At 36.0% G+C, this 26,104-nt stretch overlaps 1 protein-coding gene across 7 annotated transcripts in view; it reads right to left on the bottom strand.

Moving 5' to 3' along the window:
• Positions 1-26,104, bottom strand: part of AFDN (afadin, adherens junction formation factor) — a 115,162-nt gene that overhangs the window by 48,092 nt on the left and 40,966 nt on the right. For 2 of the 7 annotated variants that reach the window (XM_066546700.1, XM_066546699.1), the window contains exons 7-18: positions 23,568-23,679; positions 22,998-23,165; positions 21,594-21,638; positions 17,394-17,488; positions 16,401-16,663; positions 14,827-14,896; positions 12,591-12,706; positions 7,785-7,846; positions 6,645-6,850; positions 2,934-2,954; positions 2,046-2,191; positions 909-1,003 (exon numbers count right to left, since the gene is read on the bottom strand). In XM_066546700.1, coding sequence (XP_066402797.1) covers positions 909-1,003; positions 2,046-2,191; positions 2,934-2,954; positions 6,645-6,850; positions 7,785-7,846; positions 12,591-12,706; positions 14,827-14,896; positions 16,401-16,663; positions 17,394-17,488; positions 21,594-21,638; positions 22,998-23,165; positions 23,568-23,679 — 1,399 coding nt within the window. The remainder of the gene's footprint in view (positions 1-908; positions 1,004-2,045; positions 2,192-2,933; positions 2,955-6,644; positions 6,851-7,784; positions 7,847-12,590; positions 12,707-14,826; positions 14,897-16,400; positions 16,664-17,393; positions 17,489-21,593; positions 21,639-22,997; positions 23,166-23,567; positions 23,680-26,104) is intronic. The other 5 variants (XM_066546702.1, XM_066546701.1, XM_066546703.1 and 2 more) reach the window with 3 other exon arrangements.

Here is a 26,104-nt window from a genome sequence, read left to right as displayed (position 1 = left end):
TTAATTGCTCTGCAGATCACTTTTCTTTCAATTATTGAGGCATTAGAAGTCTGAGCAGAGTCACTGAGCCAGTATAACAAACACAGGGTGATACAGCACACATTGAGCAGGGTGCTCTGGTGGCAAGCATCATGTTTCAAGTATCACAGCAGGGAAGCCCGGCAGGAATCTACATGGCCAGCCAGCCAGACCTTAGTAGCTGGGAGGCTCTTCATCAGGTTCTCCCATAACATCTCTACAGTTATGGGAGGAAACTGCCAAGGTGAGGACTGGATAAACTGATGGCAACACATGGTTGGACAACAGGACTCGGTGGATTTGCAATGTCCAGTTGGCAATCACAGATTAGTGGCTTCCCTCCTGTTTTGAGGGGAGACTGATACTGTTTCATTAACGCCTTCAATTAATGATCTGAGCAATGTGATGGAGCACATTCTCAGCAAGTTCACAGATGATACCAAGAGGGGCAAAATACTGATACACTAAAGAGCAGCAGCATTTTTCAGAAGGGCCTCATTAGGCTGGAGGAATGGGCTGACAGGGATTTCATGAAGATCAAAGGCAACTGTCAAGTCCTTCACATACGACAGAGTAAGTCTGTGCAACAGCACAGGACAGGTGCCACCTGAACAGAAAACAACCCCAATGAAAATTATGGAGAGATCCTAGTAAACATCAGGATGAATGTGATTGAACAGTGTGTTGTGGCTTGAAAGGTATCCAGTTGCACACTTAGCTGCTGAATCAGCAGCAGGGCAGCTGGCAGGAGGGAGAGAGGGAAGCAATCCTTCCTATGCACTCAGCATTGCCAGACTGCCTCTGGAGCACAGCATCCACTTTCAGAAACCCCGGCACAAGGAGGATACAGGTTTAAGGGACCAAATTCAGCAGAGATCAAGTAGTCTAACCTATTTTAGGCCTCTGAGGATTATTTTCCTCTGGATCATCCAGGAATGCTGGCATGTAGTTATTAAGCTCTGACTGCAGACAATGAACCAGGTACCTGGAAGGGAATGGGGAAAAAAGTGAATTTTAAATCCTCCATGTGTTCATTACAAAGGTTCTAAAGAAAAGAGTTCTATCAAATTACAAGATTCCTGAAATGTCTGTGTTATGAATGTGATTATAGGAAACCCAATAATACTTTTTAAAAGGGCTGAGAGACCAATTTTCCCATAAATTTCCTAGAAATGTTGCATGAATAATTAGGTTGTCTGGGAACAAGCAATATGCATTTACATGCAATATTGCCACCACACTGGTAAGAGACAGTCATATGCTACACAAAGAGATGCTGTCAGGCTAATCTTGGGTTCCACCAGCAGTGGCTTGGGGAGAAGGAAAAAATCTGCACATAAACAAAAATTAAGCCTTTATTTTGATTAATGTTGTGCTCAGCCAATACTGTTATCCTTATTCAAGAACACTTTCCTCCTAAGGGTTTCCCCTTCCCATTTGGTTATTTAATACAATTTTTCCTTTAATCAGTACTGTAATTGCCTAAGCTGACAAGTATAGCTTGATTTTTTTACTCCAAACCAAAACCTGTCCTTCCTTTTTTAAGAAAAATCTATGCAAAAAAAAACCACTGTGAAAATTGCTATTTAGGAGAATTATGAAAGTAGATTATATTCAGAAGCCTTTAAAGAGCACAAGATTCATTACTTTAAAGACCCAGGAATATTTAAGCCTATGTATTTACATACTAACAGCAAAACTAAACTTTCCTCACAATTTCACATTAAATTAAGAGAAAGTAATCAACATAAACTAAATTTACCTAAAATTATCATTGGCAGCCTCAACTATCACAAGATCATCTAAGAGATAAAACTTGTGCACAACTCACTGATCCATATTCACAAAACAGGGCATCTGTCTAAAGAACTAAGTCTAGGCTGTTCTTTTAAGTTTTGCTCTCAGGTATTTAAAAATACTCAAAGGATATTATTGCAATATCTAAAATTTGGCAGAAATGTGAAGTTGTTCTATAAATCAGAGAAACAAAGAAAGTGGTAATTGAAACAGAAGTTTGATAGCCTTACTTGAATGCCATTTGAACCAAGTGTGCCAAAACATCTTGTGCATCCACAGTAATTCGGCTAAGATCTCTGTCTTGCTTTATGAAATTGAGTAGTTCAGATGCATTTGCCATCCAAAAGGCAAGGGCCCCAGCAATATTCTTCTGTTTCTGTAAGTGGAAAGAAGCAAGAAATAATACAGGGAAATAATTTTCTGATAAAGCATGGCAGCTTAAAAAGGCTCCAAAAGATAGACCAGTACCTCTTCCCATTTCACCAAACATCTCTCAGATACCAGATATTTGCAAAATGTTTGTACGTAATACCGCAATTGCTGTAACTACTACGTTCAATTTTAACATGTTCACTGAACACATGAAATGTTAATAAATTGCCAATAGCCACATCAATGAAAGCCACAGTGTAAGCATCAAATTACACAGTGCTAAGAACTTAGCAGATGCAGTATCTGGTAATCTGTGCACTTTTAAGCGCATATTCACTACTGCCCACTGCCACACTGATACTGCGCTCACTGGCTTTGATACCATGTGATTCAGTATCAAGTACTGATCTATCTCACCATCTCCCGACCACAAATGCCAGGCCAGGCAACCTCAGATGAAATCCAAAGAATAGGAACCACAAACAACAAAAAAAGAAAATAAAGGGAAGAAAAAGAACTTTGGTCATTTCATATCCACATTGAAGTGCGTTAAGCAGAAATTATGGAATGCCGTAAAAGTTGCAAAGTCAAAAAAGGATTTTAGTACTGCATGTTCCAGTTGCTGAATGAGTGTTATGAACTGTTCAAGTCCAGCTGTTTGAGTATTGTATTTTGATATGGAAGCAGCATGAGAAACTGAGCTAAGCCAACATAGCTAGGATCAGTTCCCAGCAAATATATCCTACCTGATCAACCTGGTCTACCTCCTGGAGAAAAACGGACGAAGGAAATCAAACAGAATAGAAGAAAGAAACTTGTGAACAATCATGAAAGCTTTAGAAATCAAACACTAAATATGAAGGTACAACACATGTTCACAGTTATACACAGATGCATTAATCAGTAGCTACAATGCAACTGAGCTTCTTCTAAAATATTAATGATTTTACTAGGACCAGTAGCACAACAGCTATGAACTGAAGTGCCTACATGTCACAATTAATTCAAGGAATTAATGTCTTAAACTAGTTGCCATTCCAGACTGGTTATTCCATGCTCAGTGTGCTAGAGAAACCTTGCAGAAATTTTTGCAGGCAATGGGGTAACTAGCCATCCAAACAACAGATCCTAGGAGCCATTTGCCCACACTGCTGCAATAGAGACAATATACAAACACACACAAAGAGGGAACAGAAAATCCCCATCCAAAATGGAAAAAAACCAAAACAACCCAACAACAACATTCAAAAGCAAACAAAATACACAGAACACCTAGGACAGATTTAATACATGACTTTTCAATTAAAGAACAAAAAGATTGTTTGAAACAACAGAAGAGTCAAATGAAATACCATACTAAGTTTCTTAAATGTTGGTAAGTATAAAGCTACACTGAGTTAAAAGGAAAAAAAGAACCCACCAGATGTTTGTCTGATTATTTAGAACTGAGCTCTTAATTATTTTTTCTTTCTGTTCAGATCACTCTCCCCCACCTGCAACACAGTGAGCTTAGATGCAAATATTTGAGGTGTTACTATTTTAATTTTAGTTAGAGCTCAAAACACCAAATTGCTGCTTTTTTGTTTCCTCTCCCTTTCCAACCAAAGCACTCTTAACTGACTGAAGATGTGTTGGCACAGAACAAAAGGAAATGCTCCTTCTACAAACAAATGTTAAAATTTAAAAAGGATGAAAAATGCCACAGAATGATTTGGGGGAAAAAAATAAGGATACAAAAAAAAGGGATTTTTAATATGAACTAAATTTCTAATCCTGCTTTTTTACTGAAAGCACTGAGCCTTCTCATACATCTCTCCTATTTTATACTTATCTCATACAAAGTCATCTATAATATTTGGATATAAATACTATATATGAAGTCACAAATGTAATTTGTTAGCAAATACTTCTTGAGTTACTTCACAAAGAGACTTGATAGCTTTCTGATCTAGTCAGGCAAAATTAAGATCTCAGTCATTAATTTACTCCCACAATATAGCACAGGATTTTGTGCACCTTCTCATTCCTGTTTTGGGTGCCTCTCTCCGCTTGCCACTCATGTGTCTTCTGTGTCTCTCACACCATCAGATCCCCTTCCGTGCAGGAATGCTTTACACTTGAGACACCAAAAAAGCTATTGTGATACAATTTATTACATCGTGATCTGACTGTGACAGCCATAAATACAACCACTTATGTTACACCTTATATGAAGTAATTTGACTTAGCTAATCTTGTACTGCTTCTACTCCATTAACACAAGTCCAAGCTAAAGACATTTTACTGGTCCCTAGAATCAATGTATTTCTTTGCCTTCAGACTATTAACCTTGAAATTCACTAATGTTTTTCTCTTTTGTCCTGGGTATATTTTCCCCCATTTCCTCTGGCTCCTTTCACCATGACATTTGAATGAACCTCCTCCCAATTTCTATGCAACCTCTGACTCCTTTCAGTTAATTTCTTGCAACTAGGCAACATCTTTCACAAACCACAAATACTGCTTCCTTGCTGATGTATTCCATAATATTTAGGTTGGAGATTAGAATGCAGCTGAAGTTACAAGGCTGTAGAAATAGTCTTCCACAAAGGACAGTCCAGACAAACAGCTGGGTTTAACAGTTTTGTAACAGTATTAGCAGGATTATAGAAAATACATTTGCTTACAAACACAAGGATGCATGTGACTTGGGAAGCCCTTCTCAGTGCAATAAATGAATGTTTTTCACAGTATAATATACTTTCGAGCTTTGATTTGTTTTCAAATCAAATTCATGTTTGAGTCCATCCCTCTACTATCTTCTAGCAGTCACTTCATCAGCCATTCAACTAGGAACAAAAAACTTTATCTCTGCTTTCCCACTGTACCTGCCTCTGTCACTACAGGTCTTTTTAGGTTCATTATAACTAGTATACATTAGTTCTATAAACTGAGTGACTTTCTTTGATTCAGACTTGTAATTTCAAGTTCATATTTGAAGCCTACTTCTCTCTGTTTACTTTCCATTCTAGCCACTGAACTGCTGATGTGCAGGCTCTTGCTAGTTCATGTTCTCCCCTGTAGTCACAGTCTCCTCTCTTACAGAGACAGATTTCTTTTTTTTTAATAAAAGAGCCCGATATTAATTTTTGATACCATTTCCATTTTATCAAATATCCACCGACTGTGCCATCAAGATTCAAACAACTGTGACAGCAAGATTCAAAGCAACATACTAGTTCTTCACATCAGAAGCAAACTGCCGTTATGTTTCTGATCAATTTTGGAATGTACACAAATCTTTCGTCTTGCAAAGTGTCCTCAACAACAGCATTTCCTCCCAATCTTTCTTGTGAAAGGTAGGAGCTTGTTGTGTAAGATTACACAAGTGTCTAGAGCTAACATTCCCTTGCTGAAAACTTCACTAAATCTTTCCAAAACCTGAACAATTTTGGTTTGTTTTGAGTTTCATGCCACTCCTGTTGATTACTTTCCTACTCTCCCTTACTCAAGCTGTTGTGTAACACTTGCGATGTAAATACGTTAAGCAGGACTGACACATTTATGTTTATGCATGTATATTATGTTATGCCTGTACAGCACTTAGTGCAGCAGGGTTCTTGCTGCTACTCTGGCAGCACTATTTGCAACAAACACACCTGTTTTAATAAACACAGATTTCAATTTTTCTTCTAAGAAAAACCTGCAAAGAAGCTTAATTAATTAATTACTGAGGATACATGAACTAGTACTCCTTTTTGAGAAAATGACCAGTCTGTTTTATCAATGCTGTCTGTCTAATATCACAGACAGCCCAGTGGATCTTATCCTGAATTTTTACACAAAACAGAATTTCCCCTGTGATTCTGTAGAAGTCTTGCACATATAGTAGCAAGAGTGTTAGACTACATATAAAACATTGGAACATTTGAGAACCTGTATTTCTCTTTACAAAGCAGTTGTGTCAGCTTGGTTCAAGATGTCCAAGTTTTACATCCAGCTTTTTGTTCAAGATGTCAACCATTTTTGTGGTTCCAAAAGTTGTAAAAGTGACAAGGTGGGAATTTTAAAGTTGTGATTCTTTTAATACATTCATTTCAAGTATCAATCAGTGCAAACAAATGCTACCTATACAGTATTCTTTAATAAACCAATCCAACTTGTTTTACAAGGGTTCACAGCCAGAAATGTTTCCAAAGACCTTACCTTCTAGAAAGGAGTCACCTCTTGTCAGGGAACAATCTTCAGAGCAACAGCCACTCCCTAACTTCCCACATTGCTCAGAAGAGAGTTTCTTACCACAGACATTATTCACTGACATAAAAGCAGTGACTGCCCCTCATAAGGGCAGTCAATGCAGGTACTACTGTTTAATCAACTACTGTTAAGGGTCAGACTAAGGAAAAGGCTAAGAAGCTTGTTCAATTATCAACAAACGGTAGGTAATTCCCTTGACATATTTTGGCAGACTAACTCACCTGTATCACTCCTTCCATCATGTTCACCATCTTGTTGACTATTGCAATGACTTTGTGAGTACGCTCAGCAGGAGTGATGTCAGGTCTGTATTGGCTGGACAATACATACCGACATGTCATATACAAGACATATGTTGGTGACAGCTTAAAATGAACTGTCGAGCTATTTGTGTAATTTATAATGGCAGATAAGAAGGCATCTTCAGCTGCAGACAAAGAGGAAAAGAAACACTATGCATTAATCCAAAGACAGAAAGAAAATGAAAGAAAACTATTTCCTAACTTGAGGCTTAAAGGATTTTTTTAGGGAAAAGAAGAGGAAGGGGGAGCAACTTACAGGCACTTGAACTCTAAGTTGTCTATTATGTACTACAGTTAGTTAGACACACTAACAAAACACTTCCATATAAAGCCAGAAAATCTGATCATCAGGAAATATTTCTGTACTGTTTCCTATCTACTGAAAATTTGCATCTTCAAGGGAACAGGAAAATGAAAGATTTCTCTTGCACATTTTACTCCAACAAAGCTCTCGTACTAATAAAAATCAGTCTTTGCTTGCTCACTAATCTATTTAGTTTCAGATATTTGAAGTATGGGCAATCTCTAGTATGTTATTTTGCTACCAGATCTGAGCCTTAAAAGTCTGGAGAACAAGATAATAATAAATTAACCTCTAAATGACAATGTAAATCTAATCAGACTTTATAGAAAATGGATTTTGACCAAGATGCAATCTATTACAGAAGGCACAGAGAACTATATAGAAGACAATGAATCCAAGGTACTGAGATGGAATTAAATTTTTTTCACATTTAATCTGAAAATCTGAAGGTGTTGAAATGCCATCAGAATTAAGATATGCATGAACACGCCTCAATATCTAAAGTATCTGCTCACCCTCCCAACAAAACAAGTTATACTGTCTAGCATATAGACAGTATATATATATAATATATATAGACTTGTTATATATATATATATATATATATATAACAAATTATACTCTCTAGCATCTGTATAGTCATAGTTTCTTTCAATGTTTACTTATATCACCCTTAAGTTTTCAAGCTGACTGAAATATGACAGTATAGAAGAATGCATTAACAGGTTAGTATTGTAACTTCACAATTTACTCACAGCTTTCCCTGAATTCAATACTGGCAGGCAGTATCAGTTCTGGTCCATGGGTATCCTGAGATCTAAAGAAATATGAGAAAAATTGAAACAAATAATCCACATGGGTGATATTAATTACTGTAAAACTACATATTACTCCAAATACACTGGTTCCAAATATTGACACAACAACCTTCCACAGAATGACACTTTTTTTACCTTTCCTCCAGAATCATTCAAGCTGTATTTGCCTGCTTGAACTGTGGAGTCTGCGATATTAATGAGCACCCTCTTGTGTGCTGCACAGCAGACTGATAGGATCAGTTTGCCATCTGCCATTTACAGCATTCAAATAACAAATTATTCATGGACACATGAAAGAAATTGAATGAAGCTTTGCCTGAAACATCAGCTTGGTTACAACAAATGTACTTTGCTGCCTTCCATGCCTTCAAAATTTATGAAGACTTTAGTCAACCTATTAGACCTTCTGGTAAAGAGGGAAAGGAGGTCAAACCCAGTCCCTACCTAGCTGTTGCTACATTACATCAAAAAACAGCTATTAGCCCCAGAACTGTCCTCACTGAAACTGACTGCAGAGCTATTTCTCACCAGAACCCATCAGAGAAATCACCAAGTAGAAAACTGAACAGAGATTTGACTTTTCTGGTGCCTGCAAAAGGTTAAGTGTGTATTTCACAGAATCACAGAATATCCTGAGTAGGAAAGGACCCATCAGAATCATTGAGTCCAACTCCTGGCCCTGCACACGACACCCCAAGAGTCACAACATGTGCATGAGAGCATTGTCCAAATGCTTTTTGAACTCTGTCAGGCTGGTGCTGTGAGCATTGCCCTGGAGAGTCTGTTCCAGTCCCCCACCACTCTCTGAGTGAAAAACCTTTCCTAATTTAATAAATCATTACTGCCTTAAGCAAAGACATTACCTGAGCTGTTCTCTACAGCTGGGCACCTGTTTTTAGGGAATGAGTAAAAGCTTAACATCTTCTGTATGCAATAACCATTTTAACCACGTGTAACCACAACAGGCAGCTTTCTACTTCCCCAACAACTTTGACAAAGAAAGGAATGTAATATATTAACGTCATTGTCCTGAAGATTATTAGTTATGCCACAAGGCAGAGATAACTGAATAAAGGCTTTCAGTGTCGTATCTCCTGTAGTAAAAATCCACAATATAATTTTGATGGCTGTCAAAAGATCTAAACTAAATTTTAGCATATTGAATCCAAAAATCCGGGGTATCTCTGGGTTTTGGTGGGGGTTTGTTTGGTTCCTTGCTTTTTTACAAAGTTGCAAAAACCTTAAACCAGCAGAGAACTCAGGTTATGCCACCTAGATATTGCATTACTAGAAGTGTTCAGCAAATCCAATTTCTGTATAAGTTGAAAGTTAAGGAATAGCAGGCACAGCATGGCAGTATGTACACAAGTTTCTGCCATTTCAGTTACATTTCAAACATGACAGCACACTGTCTTTATGAAAAGCACCCAGCTGGTGTGTAAATTGTAGTCTTTTCTATCTTTTTATTGCTATAAATTTAAAATTAACTAATTTGTTACTACTCCCGCACCATCAAAAGTGCTCCTCCACTGAGAACTTAATGACTTCTATAGAAAAATTACTAATACACAGTATTATAAAATGGAAATATAGTGACAACTCCAGAAAAATTTTTAATCTTTCATTATTGGAATAGTAATAAGAGCTAGAAATAGTTCAGCAAACTGGCCAGTAAACCAGTGACAGATTTCAGCTGATGATTTATTTTCTTTTCCTTAGAACAAAATGATATTGATCAGTTTCAGCACACAAACAGAGAAACTGGATTCCCAGCCAATAAGAGACACTGTGGCATGAATGATGAGGCCTGATATTAATGTAAGATTGCTCACAGACTTCTAGAAATTGGCCATAAGAGCTAAATTAATACAAAGTATTCTTTAAAAACTTAAAATTTAATTCTGTCTGTAAATTAGTTGCCCAGGAAGTGATGCCGTAATCAATTATTTAACTACCTAATAGGAATTCCCTTCAACAAATCCTGGAGCCATAGGATGGTCTGGGTTGGAAGTGGCCCTTGCAGATTATCTAGTTCCAACCCCTGTACCATCTTCCTCCTTTCCCTAAAAACACACAAAAGAAATACTCTCTAATTAAGCCTTGCACACTAGAAATCTAAGTTGAAGTCATTCTCTGTGCTTCTGATATAACAGATTTTAATGGACACATTTTAAGTGTATATTGTCGTTATGCTATTGCTCCTATAGATAAAGCCTCTCTGTGGTGATGAAATTCTTTGAACTAAACCAGTCTGAAAGTCTAGTTAGGTTTAGAAGGCCCATAAATATTGATTAGGCGTTGTCTCCTTTGTCAGTATAGTGTCAGGTAATATTACATTTTAAAATCACATTAAAAGTAATAATACATTCTCCTGATATTTCGGTATTCCCCTAGATTTTGTCTCTGATAAACCACATAAAAAAAATGAAACATCCTTGTGTGATTGTTTCTGTCAGCATACTATGCAAAAATTTTTAAGGGATGTTAATTTTTAAGGCAAGGAATTAGGTAAGCATCTGCATTCAGTTAACACCACTTATATATCATCACACTCTTTTCCAACCCAACACACCTTAAAGAACTCCTGAAAGGCATCCAAGGCAAAAAAACTCTCTTTTCTCATTTTTATTATATTGTAGTCAGTTACCTAATGGATCATGGATGACCACAATCCTTAACTGAATAGTCATTATGTCTGATTTCCAAGAATCATGTTACAATCAGAACAAGCATACCCAGTAAGTAAACTGGAGTTATGCTCTCAGATGTCAATCTTTTTCTTTCTAGAAATGAAAAAAAATATGGCAGCCAAGCTCTAATCTTCAGTCTCAACCTATTCAGCGAGTTACTAGAAGAAAGTCTTATTTGTGTTATTATTCACCTTTATAGAGCAGTGATGAACACACAGACTACCCACAAGAACATTTATCGTGGGCTGGAAGTTGTACAGTAACAAGAACCTGAAACTTGCCAGTGAAGAATTTTTGTTTTTTTAAACTAATAAAGCAGTTCACAATTACTGTCCTTAGAGTTCACAAAATGAGACCAGAGTATCCCACAGGAAACATAACTAAAGGTCCACAAAATACATCCATAAAGGGGAATTCCATGTATTCACTGTCCAATTTGTCAAGTCCTAATCTGACATCCTGACTTTGCTAATTTGTTATTCTCATGAATACAGCGAATGTATCTGAGAAAGAGCACATGATAGAAGGGCTGTATCTGGATGAATACGACTCATTACACAACATATACTACAGACATTTAAGACATATACAAAAATAAAATATTAATGTCAGGGCTGGTGATGAAGATCTCTGAAGTTGTAGTTGTCACATATTTAAGTGTGATCTAGATGCCTCTAAAATTAATTTCTGCACACAGGAACCATGGCGAAAAAACCTTTATAAAAACTAGCAATGAGTACTGTCTTTAAAAGGAATTTAAGACGTTAAAAAAAACCCATCAAAATGAATCCAAGCAAGATACAGCTCACAGATGGCTCTGTGGTTTTGAAATACAGAACTACAGCACAAGATAATCCTCTTCATAGAAATTTAATAAACTTCATACACATGCAGAAGCACAGTTCAAAGAATATTAAGAACAGAAGCCTCAAGAACTTCTGACAGGGCTATAAAAAGTTCAGACAGAAGTTTTTGTTAATCTTTTATGAGGAAAATTGCAATTAAAATACTAGTATTCCAAGAAGGAGTTAAATCTTCACAATCTTAATAAAATTCTAAAAAAGAATTTTTTTAGAAAATTCTGAAGATGGTCAGACACTCTAACAAGGGAGTGTAGAGTAGAACTGAGTTATATTCTAGTCTAACTTCACTGAAAGTATTTAAAATATGGCCCTGCTATAGAACACTTGAATATTCAAATTCAAGTGGAAGCACAGTTTTCTGCCCTTTTTTGGTATTTTTTTTCCTATCACTCACATCTCTGAATTCTCTTTTCTGTCTAGTGAATAATATATCAATTTAAAGATAAAAAAAGCTTCATACTGCAAGCTTTACAACTTGGATCACTGCACATTTTAACCCTGCAGCACATTTACCTTACCTTTCATCCATTTATCACAGCTGTTCATCTAAATTTAAAAGTTGATTTATGTAGACAGCAATACAATCTTGTATTTTTTGAAAGACTTGAAAAAACTTCTATTCACATTCTCACTGATTTGCTGAGGTGTGACAGAAGACACTAGAGATCATCTGATTCAACTTCCCTGCTCAAAACAGGGCCAACAAGAGCAAGTTGCTCTCTACCCTGTCCAGTCAGGTTTTAAGTATCTTTAGGTATCTTCAAGGACAGACTCCACACCAGCTGACAACAGCACAGTAGACATAGCAACGACCTTGTTATTTCACTCTCCAGAGTAAATCACATCATCTTGCCACTGACAAATGAAAGTTTTACGTAATCGTACTTTTCATTTTATATGACATGCCTAACCAGAAATCAACAATGATGTGACACGACTGTCAGCCTGACTTTACAGAAAGAGAACCACAAATAACTGAATATTGAAGCAAAGGATTACTTTTTTGGGGTTTTTTAAAAATGGTGAAGTGTTTTGCTTTGGTTGTTAATCCTGGGGCTTTTTTGAAGAGAGATTGCATTCTCCATATGGAAAACCAGATAATTTAAAATATTTTAACATAGCACTTGATCCACTGGAAAAATAAATCCATTTTTTCGATTCTGAGCAGTAATGGATGCCACGTTTCCTACCTGCTGTCCTGTCGGCGGTAATCCTGCTGGTCTATCCTAATCATTGGCTTCACCATTCCTCGCTCGGCTGTGCTGGATGCGGATGATGCCCTGTCACCGTCCAGCCTGCTGGTGCTCTAATTCAAAACAGCAGGACAGGTGCTTAGCATGCAAGCACTGCATGAGCCAGTATTTATGCCTAGCAGCACTAAAATGAAGCTGAGGTCTGAGGCTTGAAAAGAGATGGGGAAACAGAAGAAGGGAATATGGCACAGAGAGCGACAGCTCAGCAGGCGTTTTCACCACAGTGAAGCACTGAAGAGCCTGCTTCCAATTCCACAGACAACAACAGCCAGCCAGGAGCAGCTCTTTGTTAATGCACTGCTAGAATTTATAATGCAGCTTGCAAACATCTTTAATCAAAAGTTGCATAGCTACAATACAAAGTAAGAATGAGTTGGGAATCAAAACTTTAGGTAAGAGACAAAGTTCAATGTATGTACAAATTTACAACTGGTCATGCTCCCACCCTCTGCTTCTGCAATAGTTCCAAGTGCTTGCACTGCTGATCTGTAACACAATTTATCCTGATCTTAAGGAAAGTCTGATCTGGTAGGCAGTACATTTCCAAGACAAGAAGGGGCAATTCAAACTGTTATGTTTTTATATAACATTTGATTTGTTTCCTTTTGGTGTCTCATGCTCCTTAATAGGAAGCTTTTAATTTATGATTTCTAATTCAATCAAACCCTATCAGGAATGGGACAAATACACTGCTTTAAGCAGCAAAATAAATAGCAAATTTTTTCAGCATAAAGAGTAGAAAATAAGACATCAGTAAAATAGAAAGTGTTTCAACATTTCATAAGAAATTTCTAGGACTAAATAATTTGCTTCAGGAAATAGGAAAACCTGCCAACAAGTGCATCTCAAAGCAAGAGATTGAACTAAATCACTTCTCACCACCATGTCTCAGAGAACTTTCATTAAACTGTCACCCCTTTTCCAAACAAAAGCAAACTTAGATGAGAGCAAACGTTAGAAAATGAATGATTCATCAGTGCTTTAACAAGATGATGTACACAGTCTCAAACAGCACAACTGAAAAAGAAACTAAATTTTCCCATTAATCCCTAAGTCCACTAGAAGTATTTTTCTAATGACTGTGAATAGGATATGAAATAAACTATATAATACAAGCCAGAATTCTCTTATTCTGAGAAATTTTAAGACATTTTATTAGTTTACGAAGTTTCTGTTCTTCCTTCTAAAGTATCACTAAAATTCCTATCAGAAGTAGGTGAAGAACACTTATAAGATAAAAGCACTACCCAACAGTACAAAGAAAGTAGAGAAACTGAATCAAAAGACTGTGGTAAGAAAACAAATAAGACTAAAAATACATTCAAAAGCTATCAGAGTTATTAATACCTACACTGCTACATTAATATCACTAAATAGTTACAAGTATTTCAGTTGTGTAATAGCAGAAATAAAACACAAAAGGGAATGAAGTTCTGCGAAGATTACTCCATTTCATACTGCTGAAATAATTCATTCTCTCATTTCATGTGAGGCATGTGATCATAGAAAGTAAGGCATTAACCATTGTGTCATTTACTCTGTTTGCTCTTGGAAAATGCAATTCTGACACAAAATCTATTAACAGAAAGTGCAGAAAGAAAGCATGAAAAGATTATCACCTCATAAAATGTTTATAATTATGACTGCAGAGACTGTTTAGTCAATGTGTGTACAGGAGCTCTACTGATGTCTAAAGTCACATCCATTAAATTTTAAAAGCGTTGTTAAATTAAAAGTGAACACCCTTTCACATTTTATATAAAACATTTATTTACCCCATCACAAATGACAACAGCCATATGCTACACACACAAGGTAACAATGTACCAGTTCTAACAAGAATCTCTACCTGCACGTAATCTGCTTTCCAGAAGTCAGTTTGAGGAGAAACGACTTCATCTTCGGAGAGTTTCTCCTTCTAAAAAATGTTACTACCCTTGACATGAGATGCATCCCCAATGCCAATACAAATGTAAACAAAAGGGTTTTGGGGAAAAAAAAAATAAACTAAATCTAAAATAACAATGCATATAATGTCTAAGCCCATCCACAAGGAAAAACAGCTGGGGAGACTGATGAATTGGCCACACTTCCCTAAATAGTACTGCTGTTGTAATTTTGATTTAACTTACACATGCTGTTATTTATTGCTAGCTTAGCCATAATACAATACCTTGCTTGCTGGTAATGCTGTTCCACTGTGAATATCTCCCTCCAGATCAAATGTGGTTTCCTGGACAGCTCTACAAGCAAGATAACATTTCCAGTATGTTTTAGAGATTATACTGTTCAACATTTAATAAACAAGGAACAGAGTAATTAAAATTACAGTTCAAGAATTATACCATGTGTCCAGTTAATATTAACTTTTTTTAATACTATTACTTCTTCATATCAATAAAACCTAAAAATATATATACAGACAACTTCATTTGCAAAACCAGATTAATAGCTAATGATCCCAGTCAAGTGAGAAACCAGATTCATAGCTACTCTTCCCAGTCAAGTGAGAAAACAAAAATACACATTGCATTCACTACAATAGACTAGCTACAATTTTTTACTCAGGTCTTTAGTATTAAATGTACAACATAATGTAAATAACTCATAAATCATAGTCATGCATATTACTATCTCCTTATTCTAAAGATTAAAAAAAAATTGATTGTTCAAGCTGCAACAGCCCTTTGCCATAGATTTTATTGTCCAGATAAAGCTCTGCAATAATACAGTGCTTTCCAGTTGACTGTAAATCTGCAAGAGCACTTATCTATTGATGTGCAGGCTAAATGCAGGATGAACTCAAGATTTAAGCAAGAATATTACATGACAGCCACATGGCTGGAGGTCTTCCAGCAGACAGGGCCTACAAAAAGTACAGTGTCCTTCCATAAAATACAGTGGAGTAAAAATAAAAATGCTTAAAGCATACATCTATATTAATTTAGCAGATAAGCTTCTTTTCCTAGGTATCTTTCATTCATCTCCAAGCCAATTTGTTACTTTTCTAAATAACATTATACAAAAATGTGTATATTAACAATAGTAGCCTCAGTTGGACTCAGAGAAGATGGAAAATAGGATGTTGCTTTTTCTCCTGCTATACAAACTGATTTTAAGATTGTTTCTTCTGAGTATTTCTATAGCCATTGAACAAAACACCTGAACCCCTATGAGTCACAATATCCATGATCAGTATTTTTATTATGTACCTATCAAAAATATAAATGAGAAACAACAGGGTACACTTCTGGACTGTCAGTCCTTGCAACACAGAAACCAGTGAGTAAGTAATCACACTACAAAAAGTGGTTGTTATTTTGAGACATATAGTTCCCTATCTTAACAGTCTCATTTCATGATTACTTCAGTTCCTAATCCTTTCAAGTGGAATTTTGAAAGTTGTTATCTGAGAAAAAACAAAAACCAGACTCTCTGAAAACATTCAGCAACTTCTTGACTTTCCCTGGAGCTTGGATGAGCTATGAAATACATGAAAATAAGGCATTATAGTGTTTTTCAGACAGAAGTGAGCATGAGGAAAACTTGTTTGAATACTTCATAATGAAAAAGACACTTGCTAATCCTACATAAAATCACAAGGTGGAGCTCAAGTATTAAAAGTATATACTTAACACTTAAATGAGTTTACACACTAGTCCCTGGCCATTTATAATGCTTTCATTATGTATTTTTTCCCAAGGCTCTCCTTCTAACCTCAATAGGATGAAAATAAATTTTACTCACCCAGTTTTGTGTCTTGGACCTTTGACCATAAGACTTGCATCAGTAGATCTTTTGGAAATAATATGGTCCTGAGTAGGATCCACAAACTTAAATACATGAGAAGACCCAAACTGAACCTTCATTCCACTTTGCAGCATGGTGGTTTCTGAAATACGCTGACCTTCCACATAGGTTTCAGCATCAATGCTTCTCGGGGTTACAGTAACAACTCCATCCATATTAGTGAGGTCACAGTGATGAGGCTGAATTCCTGGACCAAATAACTGGGAATAAAATTAATTAACATAGAATAAATTTAATTATACTGCAGCAGAAATAAAAAACCAAAGACTAAGACGTAGCTACACCTATTTACAGACTGGTTATTTAAATTTGATTATGAATTTACAGAGATAAGTGGTACTAAAATCAGTGAGTTTCACTTCATTTTTCAATGCAACAAGAATAATAAAACATATTTAACTAACATGTGCAGCAGACATCTCTTAATGAAAAACTTTTCACTGTTTCGGTCATATACTGTTTTCTTCCACTTGCTGTTTTATATGCAATCTCACAGTAAAATTAATTATAAATCAACTAAATGCACTGACATGGACCCAGGCTACTGTAAGAAACTCCCTGGCATGAACTTCATACAAATATGCTTGCTTTATACTCTTAAAAAATCCTACCTCAATGGGATTGAGACTAGGACTTGAAAGCCATTAAGCAGTTACAATAACACTGATACGTACTTTTTGATCCAGTTACAAAAAAGAAAACCCCTTAAAAAATAAAAATTTGACTTAAAATAATAAAACCCTCCTCTTAAATCAAAAGTGCAACTAAATTAAAACAGATAATTATTACCATTAATACAAATTTTCAGCAATATTTTACCCTTCAAACTTTGAAGCATATTTACAGCATATTTTATTAAGACTCCACAATGACACCTAACACAGCAGAGACCAGATCAGTACTGTAATGTGAGTCTGCTTTTTTCCATACCTGAATGGAATTGTCGTCAAATTTTTCAGTTCCAACTTCAGTGACACTTAATTGTAGACGATAGAGCTTTGGTTTATCTCTGGAGTCAGAACCATCTGTACAGCAAGTGATAAATATTAATTTGTAAGTTAATAAAGTTCAAATATTCACACAGTATTTCTACATTTACTGCAACTTAGTCAGAATAGCAATGTTTGCAAAAAAAGAAAACTCGAGTGACATTCTTTCAAGATTGTAGGGAACATGGTTGTTCCTCACAATATAAGAACCCTGAAAGTAGAGAAAGCCTACTTGAAGCAGCTGTTTACTACAAATGCAAAGAATAAAGTAATTAAGAACTACTATTCTGAACATACCGTGAAAAACCTTTTCTATTTCCTTAGTACTTTAAGCAATGCAACAGTTTTTTTGTATATCTCTAAGATTTTATATGGGTATACCAAGTATGGGTTTAGCAGATAAAGAAAATAAAACACCTCCAGATCCCACATTAATAGCATCTACTGATCTTACTAAAGTGCACGTTATCAGCAATATCTGCTGTCAAGTGATCCACATACCAAACTTTCTAATTCATCAGATACTGAACTAGAGCAATATTAAAAGACAATCCTACAAAATGTTTACCTATGATAGTCTTATGATATTTAGTCTTAATATACAGGACTTTAGCACTTCTGGCCTTATCTTTATAGTTCCATTGACCTATCTTTTAATCTCACAGAAGATTAGGTAAAAAATAAAGTCCAACTTCCTACTCCCCTCAGAAAAATGCTGGACATACAAAGTGTGCACAATTTAGCTGGTGCCTTCACAGGCTAACACAAGTGGGATTTGTCATACATATAAATCCTCCCCACTTCCCAGAAAATCCTACAACTTTAAATATGAGCAGAAACTGAATTAATACTGTCATTTCTAACTACTCTCCAATCTCCTCTCCAAAGCAAAGTAAAAAGACAGGCTGCAAGACAAAGAATGTCTTACCTGTGGAAATGAACAATGATTTTAAGTCATTTCCAAAAAAGCAATAGAGAATATTATTAAAACCATGGCACATACATTGATATTGTCTGCAGTAGGCTACTAGTTATCTTCAAATTTTTATGTGAAAGAATATAAACAGAAGCTCTATAAATCTAGTTGTAAACTCCCAGAACACCTTGTATTAAAACCACAGCACTAGATACAAATGCAATTTTTCCTCCACAAAAAGGAGAAAATTTTAAGGAGTTATTCAGAGTTATTTGGGTTATTTGTTGTACTCCATCAGTATTAAAAGCCAATTTCTACAGTAAAAGGTATCTTAATCTTGAAGATAATTACAACAACTCCTAAGAATAATTAAAGGTCTTTTTGTTCCAGGGGAGAGACGCAGGAGGGAAGGATAGTTGTGTTATACTACAGTGTAAAGTGTATTTCCTGTTTTCCAACAGCGGAAACCTCACCTAAATGGTATTTGGAATGTATCCCTTATAACTCACTGCAGCAGGATAGATATTCTGATATACCTATGGTGAAGGCCCTACTCCCTAGGCCACAAGAGTCCACAAAGGCTGATCTTAGAAAATGATGCACTACAAACAGATTTCATCACTTGATTTATGCACTTAAGAGTCACCATTCACATTTTAAATAGTAATGTTATAAAAAAAGCCTGCAGTGAACAAAAGTGAATAATCACTGTAAGGACATCAAGTTTATAACACAAACATGTATTTTTTAAACAATAAAAAAAAACAAGACAGGGCACTATTCATGGATATATATTTTCAATGTGTTACTTCACCACCAAAAGGTGAATCCTACACCACTTTGAAAATTATAACTTCAATTGATTTCACTGGTCCGGTGCTTGAAACAATGCTGGGAAATAGTACTGACTTAGCACAGACCAAAACAAATGATGACGATCAGCTCACAGAAAACAAGTCAGCCCAAAGTTGAACAAAAATGGTCACACAATGGACTTTACCTATTGAGATAGAATAGTTTAGTCTTAGTTTAAGTCTACACTTTTAAAGCATATTTCCTCTACAAGTTCCTAACTACTAAGGGTTTAAATACTAATAAGTTTAGCAGATGGTTGGGCAGATCTGAAACACCATGTTGAATTCAGGAGATAATTCTACTCTTAAATTTCAGACAAGATATGCACTTCCAGCAGAAAGAGCCAATAGTAAATTTTTTTTTATTGTAACAGACAACAAACTCATGTGAAAAAGTATTACACATACTACAGTTCTGTTCTCAGAAAGAAGCTTAGCCAGGAAAGCCCCCTGGTCAAGGCTTTCCACTTCTCCAACTTTCTGCAATTCTTCTGTCCAAGTTGCTATACCTCGATTTCCTCCACATCTCCCACCGCTATTTGTTCTACAGCACAAAGGAGCTCTTTTTTTGTGATGAAGCAAGGAAAAAAGCCTTATGGGGCTGCCTTTTTATTTTTTATGTATGCTTTAGAATTTTAATTTCAGGTTTGTAGAATCTGAGGCTCGCATCTGAAAATACGGGGGTTTGCTATTTTTCTCAGCCTTTAAATATTATGGTTGTACAACTGAAATTATTAACATTCCTGAACTTATCAAAACCATATTCACAGATAGGACAGACAGAATCAGCTATTCAAAGTGCTGCTGAATGTCATTTCAGTCTACCCAGTCTATTTCTATTACTATCAGATTCATCTCAGTTTACTGTTTCATTCACATGACTCGGATACAGTGACAATGCTGACTGCCACATGTACAGCCACAAGCTACTGAAGTGCATCATCTACCATACAGAATCTAATCTTCAGTCAATGAAACAGTGGTACAAACAGCAACATCAGCAGCTGTGGAGAAGTGGAAAAACTGGACATAATTCACTAGCAAACTTCATGAATTTGTGCAATTGCACAGGGCATGAAAGTGAGTCTGCTAGGTTCTTCTGCAAAAATATAAACAGCCTCTGTTTTGACAGGAGGACATTTCTACTGGAGTTATTTCTATAATAAATAAAAGTATTCTAAAGTGCTTTTTTTCCAAAGACACAGTCTGACTCTAGAGTATGAAGTCCTCTTTTTCACACACTGAGATAAAAATTTAAAAAGCTATCTTTTTTTTCCCCTCCAGTGACATGCAACCAAATTTCAATCTTCCTAGTTAATGGTCAAGTGTTCCTGCAGAGCCCATCCATGATTTTTAGTTCAGCACACTCTATGAAATCTTTCTGCTCTCTGGAATAACAATGTTAACAAAATGGAAGTCCAAATTCAATTCACATCATGAGCACTGGACACAAGTTTGAATACAGTTCTTTAAACCCCAGTACTGCACTCCACAACCGTAAAGGAAAGGGTGAGCAGTGCTGAGAACCACAAATAGTTCTTCTACAGCAGTCTAGAAAATAAAGTGAGGAAACAGGGGAAAAAAGTAATAAAAAAATATTTTGGCAGACATTTCACAATGAAAAGAGAATGGCTTTGTATTCTTGTTTAATCGGTCAAACCAGAACACCTCTGCACATTACTCTAAACTCTAAGGAGAATTGAAGATCCATAATGATTTGTACATTAGGCTATCAATTTTGAATACTACAAAAAATGAACAAGTCTCTGCTGTCTGAAGTGCTAAATCTTTGACATACACCATTAATGTCAGACAAACAGGCATCAGAAACACCAAAGGATGTTATGGAACACCATAGAGTAGAAAACAAAGTAATTTTGCCAGGGGTCAAAACACTATTTCCCATAAAAATCATCACAGACTTCATCTACTGTATCAACACAGTCAAATACTGAAAAGGACAGCTAAGTTCCATGCCATTTACCTAATAACCATTTTAACTATGAATTCTGCAAGCAGCTGGATCAAAGAACTTTTAGTTCTACTACAACACTGCTTGTAAACCACCCTCTGAAATTTAGCTGTTAACTATAGCTGGAAGGTTGAACTCTGGATAACAGCATATTCATGACCTAGTTGATGTTTGTTCACCAATCAAATAATTAAAATAATTAAATGGCAACTAGCAAACAATTAAAATAATTAAGCGGTAACTAACAAAATAGATAACTAAATCACAGAAGCAATCCCTTGGAAAAAAAACCCTTAAGATAAATAAGATAGTCCTTCATTTGTCATAAAGAAACTCAAGATTTATAGTCAGAGAAGTTTTTAGTGGCTAATGAGAGAACAGTATCAAATACAGCGTTACCTTCGTAAGTGTGATAGTTGTAGTAGGCAAAGTGATTCCTTCTCCCTGGGGTTAGAAACACATGCAGAGGACCCAGGTGAAGGCAGCACCAGCAGGACAGATACCATGCAGAACATGCGGAGGAGGGCAAGAAAAGAAAAGACAGGAAAGGGTGAAACTGTAGCCAGACAACACCTATTCAATTTATAAGGATGAAGTTCATTAAACTCTTTCAATTTTAGAAACTGTGCAGAATATAAAGACATCAGTACTACAAAGCTACTGAATGAAACAATCCTTATTGTTTAGAGAAGTGATAACAAGCTGTTAGAAGAAGAAGATGAACAACAGGTCAGTCCCACAGGCAATGTGTGAAGCTCAGCACACAGCACTAACACCTGCAGCACTGCAGACTGGGTTTACTCTCTCTGTTAATGGGCATCTCGAGCCACTGCCTGAGAACAACATTTTAATGATAAAGCACCAAATCCCACAGAGTAAGAGAATAAGAAAAGAAATCAACAGTACTATTAAAAGAACTCAAAATATTAATATGGAAACCAAACCTCAATCTACAGAACATGACAGTACGTTTCATATATTCTGTGTACTGATAATTTCATCTGGATTTAAAACAAACAAAAAAAAAATTCCCACAGTATTTGACCATAAATTTAACCTTTTTTTGCAGTTCTGATCCAGCAAAGGTTTCAGCACCAATTTCCACCCTTGCTTCCCAAAAGGTATGCAACCAGACTTCAAACTGTAACATTTACTTGAATATCTGAGTGTACTCAGGTTACACTTAATAGGAAAAAGAGCTGTATCTAACTCCATCACCAAAAATAAAAGTCCATATCCAAATCTATAAACATGAGGATGACAGAAATTAAGAGCATAAATCATGTATGTTTTATCAGTAGCTATGTATACACAATCACCCCAGCTGTTCCTAGATCATAAAATTAATTGCAAATTACCACAAAGCCCAGCAAGTTCTAATTATGCCAAAATAAAACTCAGCTTGGTAGTGATTAGAAAGTTCTATATAGGCTGAAAAATGTTTCACATCTAAGTTTGATTCATGTTCTTGTCCTGTTAAAAAATGTGATTTTCCACGTATGGCACTGTCAAGTACCACGTACGCTACGATGTACTTGTGAACGTAAACGGAATCAGATCTAAGCTTAGTAAATAATTTCTCCTTTTTTTCCACTCCAAACATTTGCTGCTAAGATTTTGATATTACAACAACATGCACCTCTACCTTTAGAACTGTAACCTCCATTCAGAATCTGACATCAGAAGAAGAACTCATGTGGCACAGACTTCTTGCCACACAGAGTTCCTTGTGTTTACAAAGAATGTCTTATTTTTGAATACACAATAATGTAACTTAGCTTATTAGATAGCCAGAATTCTTACCTGGGCTTAATTCTACCAGGTATGGTAGTTTCTCAGGAGGAAGGCAAGAGCCATAGCCAGACCCGTCAACTCTTTCCTTCCCCTTCAATGGCTTTCCATCAGCTATCTTCCTGGTTTTCTTTGGGACATAATCAGGAGGCCGCCTTTTCAACTGAAAGACCAGTATTCCTAAAACACAGTATTAATCATCCTTTGAGTCACACTACCACTGCACAGGCACACAACCAACATCTATTAATCTGCAAGTGTCCCGTAGGATTACTTTCAGCTTACTAAATTCCTGTCACTTCTTTAGAATAGTTTTAACTTAAAAATAACTACACACAGATTAAAAGCATACTACAGTATAGTGAATAATTTAGAAAATTTGGGACAAAATGCAAAGCCTTTCTACCACCTAATGGTGTAATAATACAAACAGTGCATAATGAAACAGTGAATAACTCTAATACTCCCTAGTATTTTAAGTGTCCAAAACCAAAACACACTAAAATATATGTTAGAATTTCTTCCTTTACAGGGGCTCCACAACACGGATTACAAAAATATCTTAAAGGTTTTTGGACATACCTTTATCACTAGGCCACTCCCTGAATATCTGCAGTGGACACTCATCATCATCAAGAATAGTTTCTTTAGCACCTTTATCATCAGAGTGCTGAGCACCAGGAGGCAGCATGACCTAAAAAAGAATTATCAGTTTTCAGAGCTGTTAGTGGACAATTAGAACATTCAAGGGTATATTCTCTGATAACTTTTTTGCATGTGTTATTTATAACAAGAGATAAGGCCAAAGAATTCAGTAACTTGGAATGTATTTTGTTTCCAAGATTTTCTAACACTCCTCTCTCGCCTCTTGCTACAGTTAAATTGCACTTCCTAGAACACCAAGTCTAAAAAGCAAAGAACAGCAAGTTACACTTAAAGTATGCAAGATTTTCTTTCAGTAAAAAAGTTATTTCAATTTCTCATCAGCTAAGAGAAAAAAAAAATCTGTGGAGATGATAAGTCAAAAAACAAAACGGAACTCTCCATTATTATTTCACACACTGGAATCAGCATTTCATTTTGCTAATGCCATTCTGCTATATGTAACATATATATCTTTAGAAAAGACACAGCAAAGACTCTGTTACACCTGCTGCATCCTTGTCTTACCCAAAATTTACCTGTTCTACACAAGGGACTAAGGGTACAACTGGAGCACTTCACACAACTGCTTTCATGCTGCCTAGCTCTAAGGAAGAAACAAAACCAAGAATACTTTTGGGACAGAACTGCAGACTGTTGCTACCTTTTCCAGCTATATCCTTACAAGGCAGAGGAAGGGGGAAACTTTGATTCATGAAATCTGATCTTAGAGGAGACACAGCTTGTAATTTCATGCATTACTGCTCCCCACAGAGATCAAGAACAAGTAACAATGACAGGCAGTATTACAGTTATTAAAGACAGATCTTTCAAAGCTGAATCAAAAAATAAAATAAAATATGTTGTACTCCCACACTTGTAATCCTAATAATGTTATTTAAATTCATAGACAGTTCTATTTTAAACAAACTACTCCAAATTATTCCCATCTCTGAACGATGACCAAGGTAAGGCCTTCTGAAGTGATGTAGCCATTGGCTACAGCATCCTACTACACTGCAGCCCTCTAGAGACTTTGCACTCTCATTTGTTCCCTCCTTTCCACACCCATTTCTGTGTTAACCGAGTTCTCACAGATCTACCTCAAACATCTTTTCATCTTCTTCCAGGCAGGAAACAACTACATTTAAGATTAAAAGTATGCAATCCCTAAACCATTTTCTATGCAAAACATGGCTAAACATAGGACTAATTAAATTATCTTTAATTAGATTTTCAAATAGACAAGATATTATAAAAGAAGGAAAACATTAAAATGTATAAACCAGAGGGAAACAGAAACACATCTACACTCAAACCTTATCCTGCCAAACTGCTCTATTTCACATCTCAGATTTTAAAAACAATTACACATACAGGATAATTAGGGTAACACTGTGTTTCAAGCTATGTTCAAGAAGCACCAATCTTAAAATTCCAAAGCCCTTGAGACAGAAGGTAGCTAGTTACAAAGCACGAAATACATGCAATACCAGGACCTGACCAATACTGTAAACCAAAGAAAAACCAAATGCAGGGAAACATGCAGAAAATACAAGCTAAGAAATTTAAATGAAGACCACAGCAACTTCCGACTTAACTTTCATAACATTTGTTGGAATAAACAAGTAAGAGAAGGCATGTATTTGAGTATTAAGACTCCTGTCATAATAACTAGAGATCAAATTATCAGACCCATCCTTAAAAAAAGTCTCACATGAGAACACCCCATGCTGCAACAGGTCTTCAATAAGCTCTTCTGGAATTCTAATGTTTAAGTAAAAACCCTCATATCTATAGTATATTTGAGTATATCTGCTTATCATGATTAATCTACAGTTTTCCTTACAAGCAGGGCATGCAGGCTCTGTGCATGCCCCTACTAAAACAAACAAACAAAAAAAAAAACCCAAATAAAAGAAAACCTAAGAAAACAACAGCAACAACACCACAAAAAAACCTACAAAATCTCCCAATGGTTCTTGCTAAAATACTTAATGTCTTATGTCTGTAACAACTAATTCTCAAAAAAACCCAATAAAACTACTCACCAAATGCATAGTTTTGCTTGACATTACAAGAAGTTATTTATGCCTTACCCTCAAGTCAAAAATAAGTGCATGCTAAAAACAAAAGTCTAATCAAGATTCTGCTTTCAAGAGTTAACTGGTTTGCTGCATGCCTGGAGTCTAACGCCCTGAGGGAATATGCACAGGTAGCTTGGAAGACTGTCTAATTAATTTGACATCTTCAGAGAAGTGCAGTGAACCCCACATTACTCAGGGAAACTCAAACCAAGCAAACTGAAACAAACAAAACACACACATTGGAACAAACTGGTGTCTACTTGCTTACACAGAAAAGCACTTTAGAACCAGGAATAAAGGTACAGCCTGATACACTGCAATCCAATGTATGAAAGCAAATAACCAATAGGAAAATGCCATTTACAATAGAAGTTGTCAAAAATGTTATGA

The sequence above is a fragment of the Molothrus aeneus genome, chromosome 3 (assembly GCF_037042795.1).
Source record: "Molothrus aeneus isolate 106 chromosome 3, BPBGC_Maene_1.0, whole genome shotgun sequence".
Classification (NCBI taxonomy): domain Eukaryota; kingdom Metazoa; phylum Chordata; class Aves; order Passeriformes; family Icteridae; genus Molothrus; species Molothrus aeneus.
The sequence above is the reverse complement of the archived record's forward strand: the minus strand, read 5'-3'. Positions and strand labels throughout refer to the sequence as shown.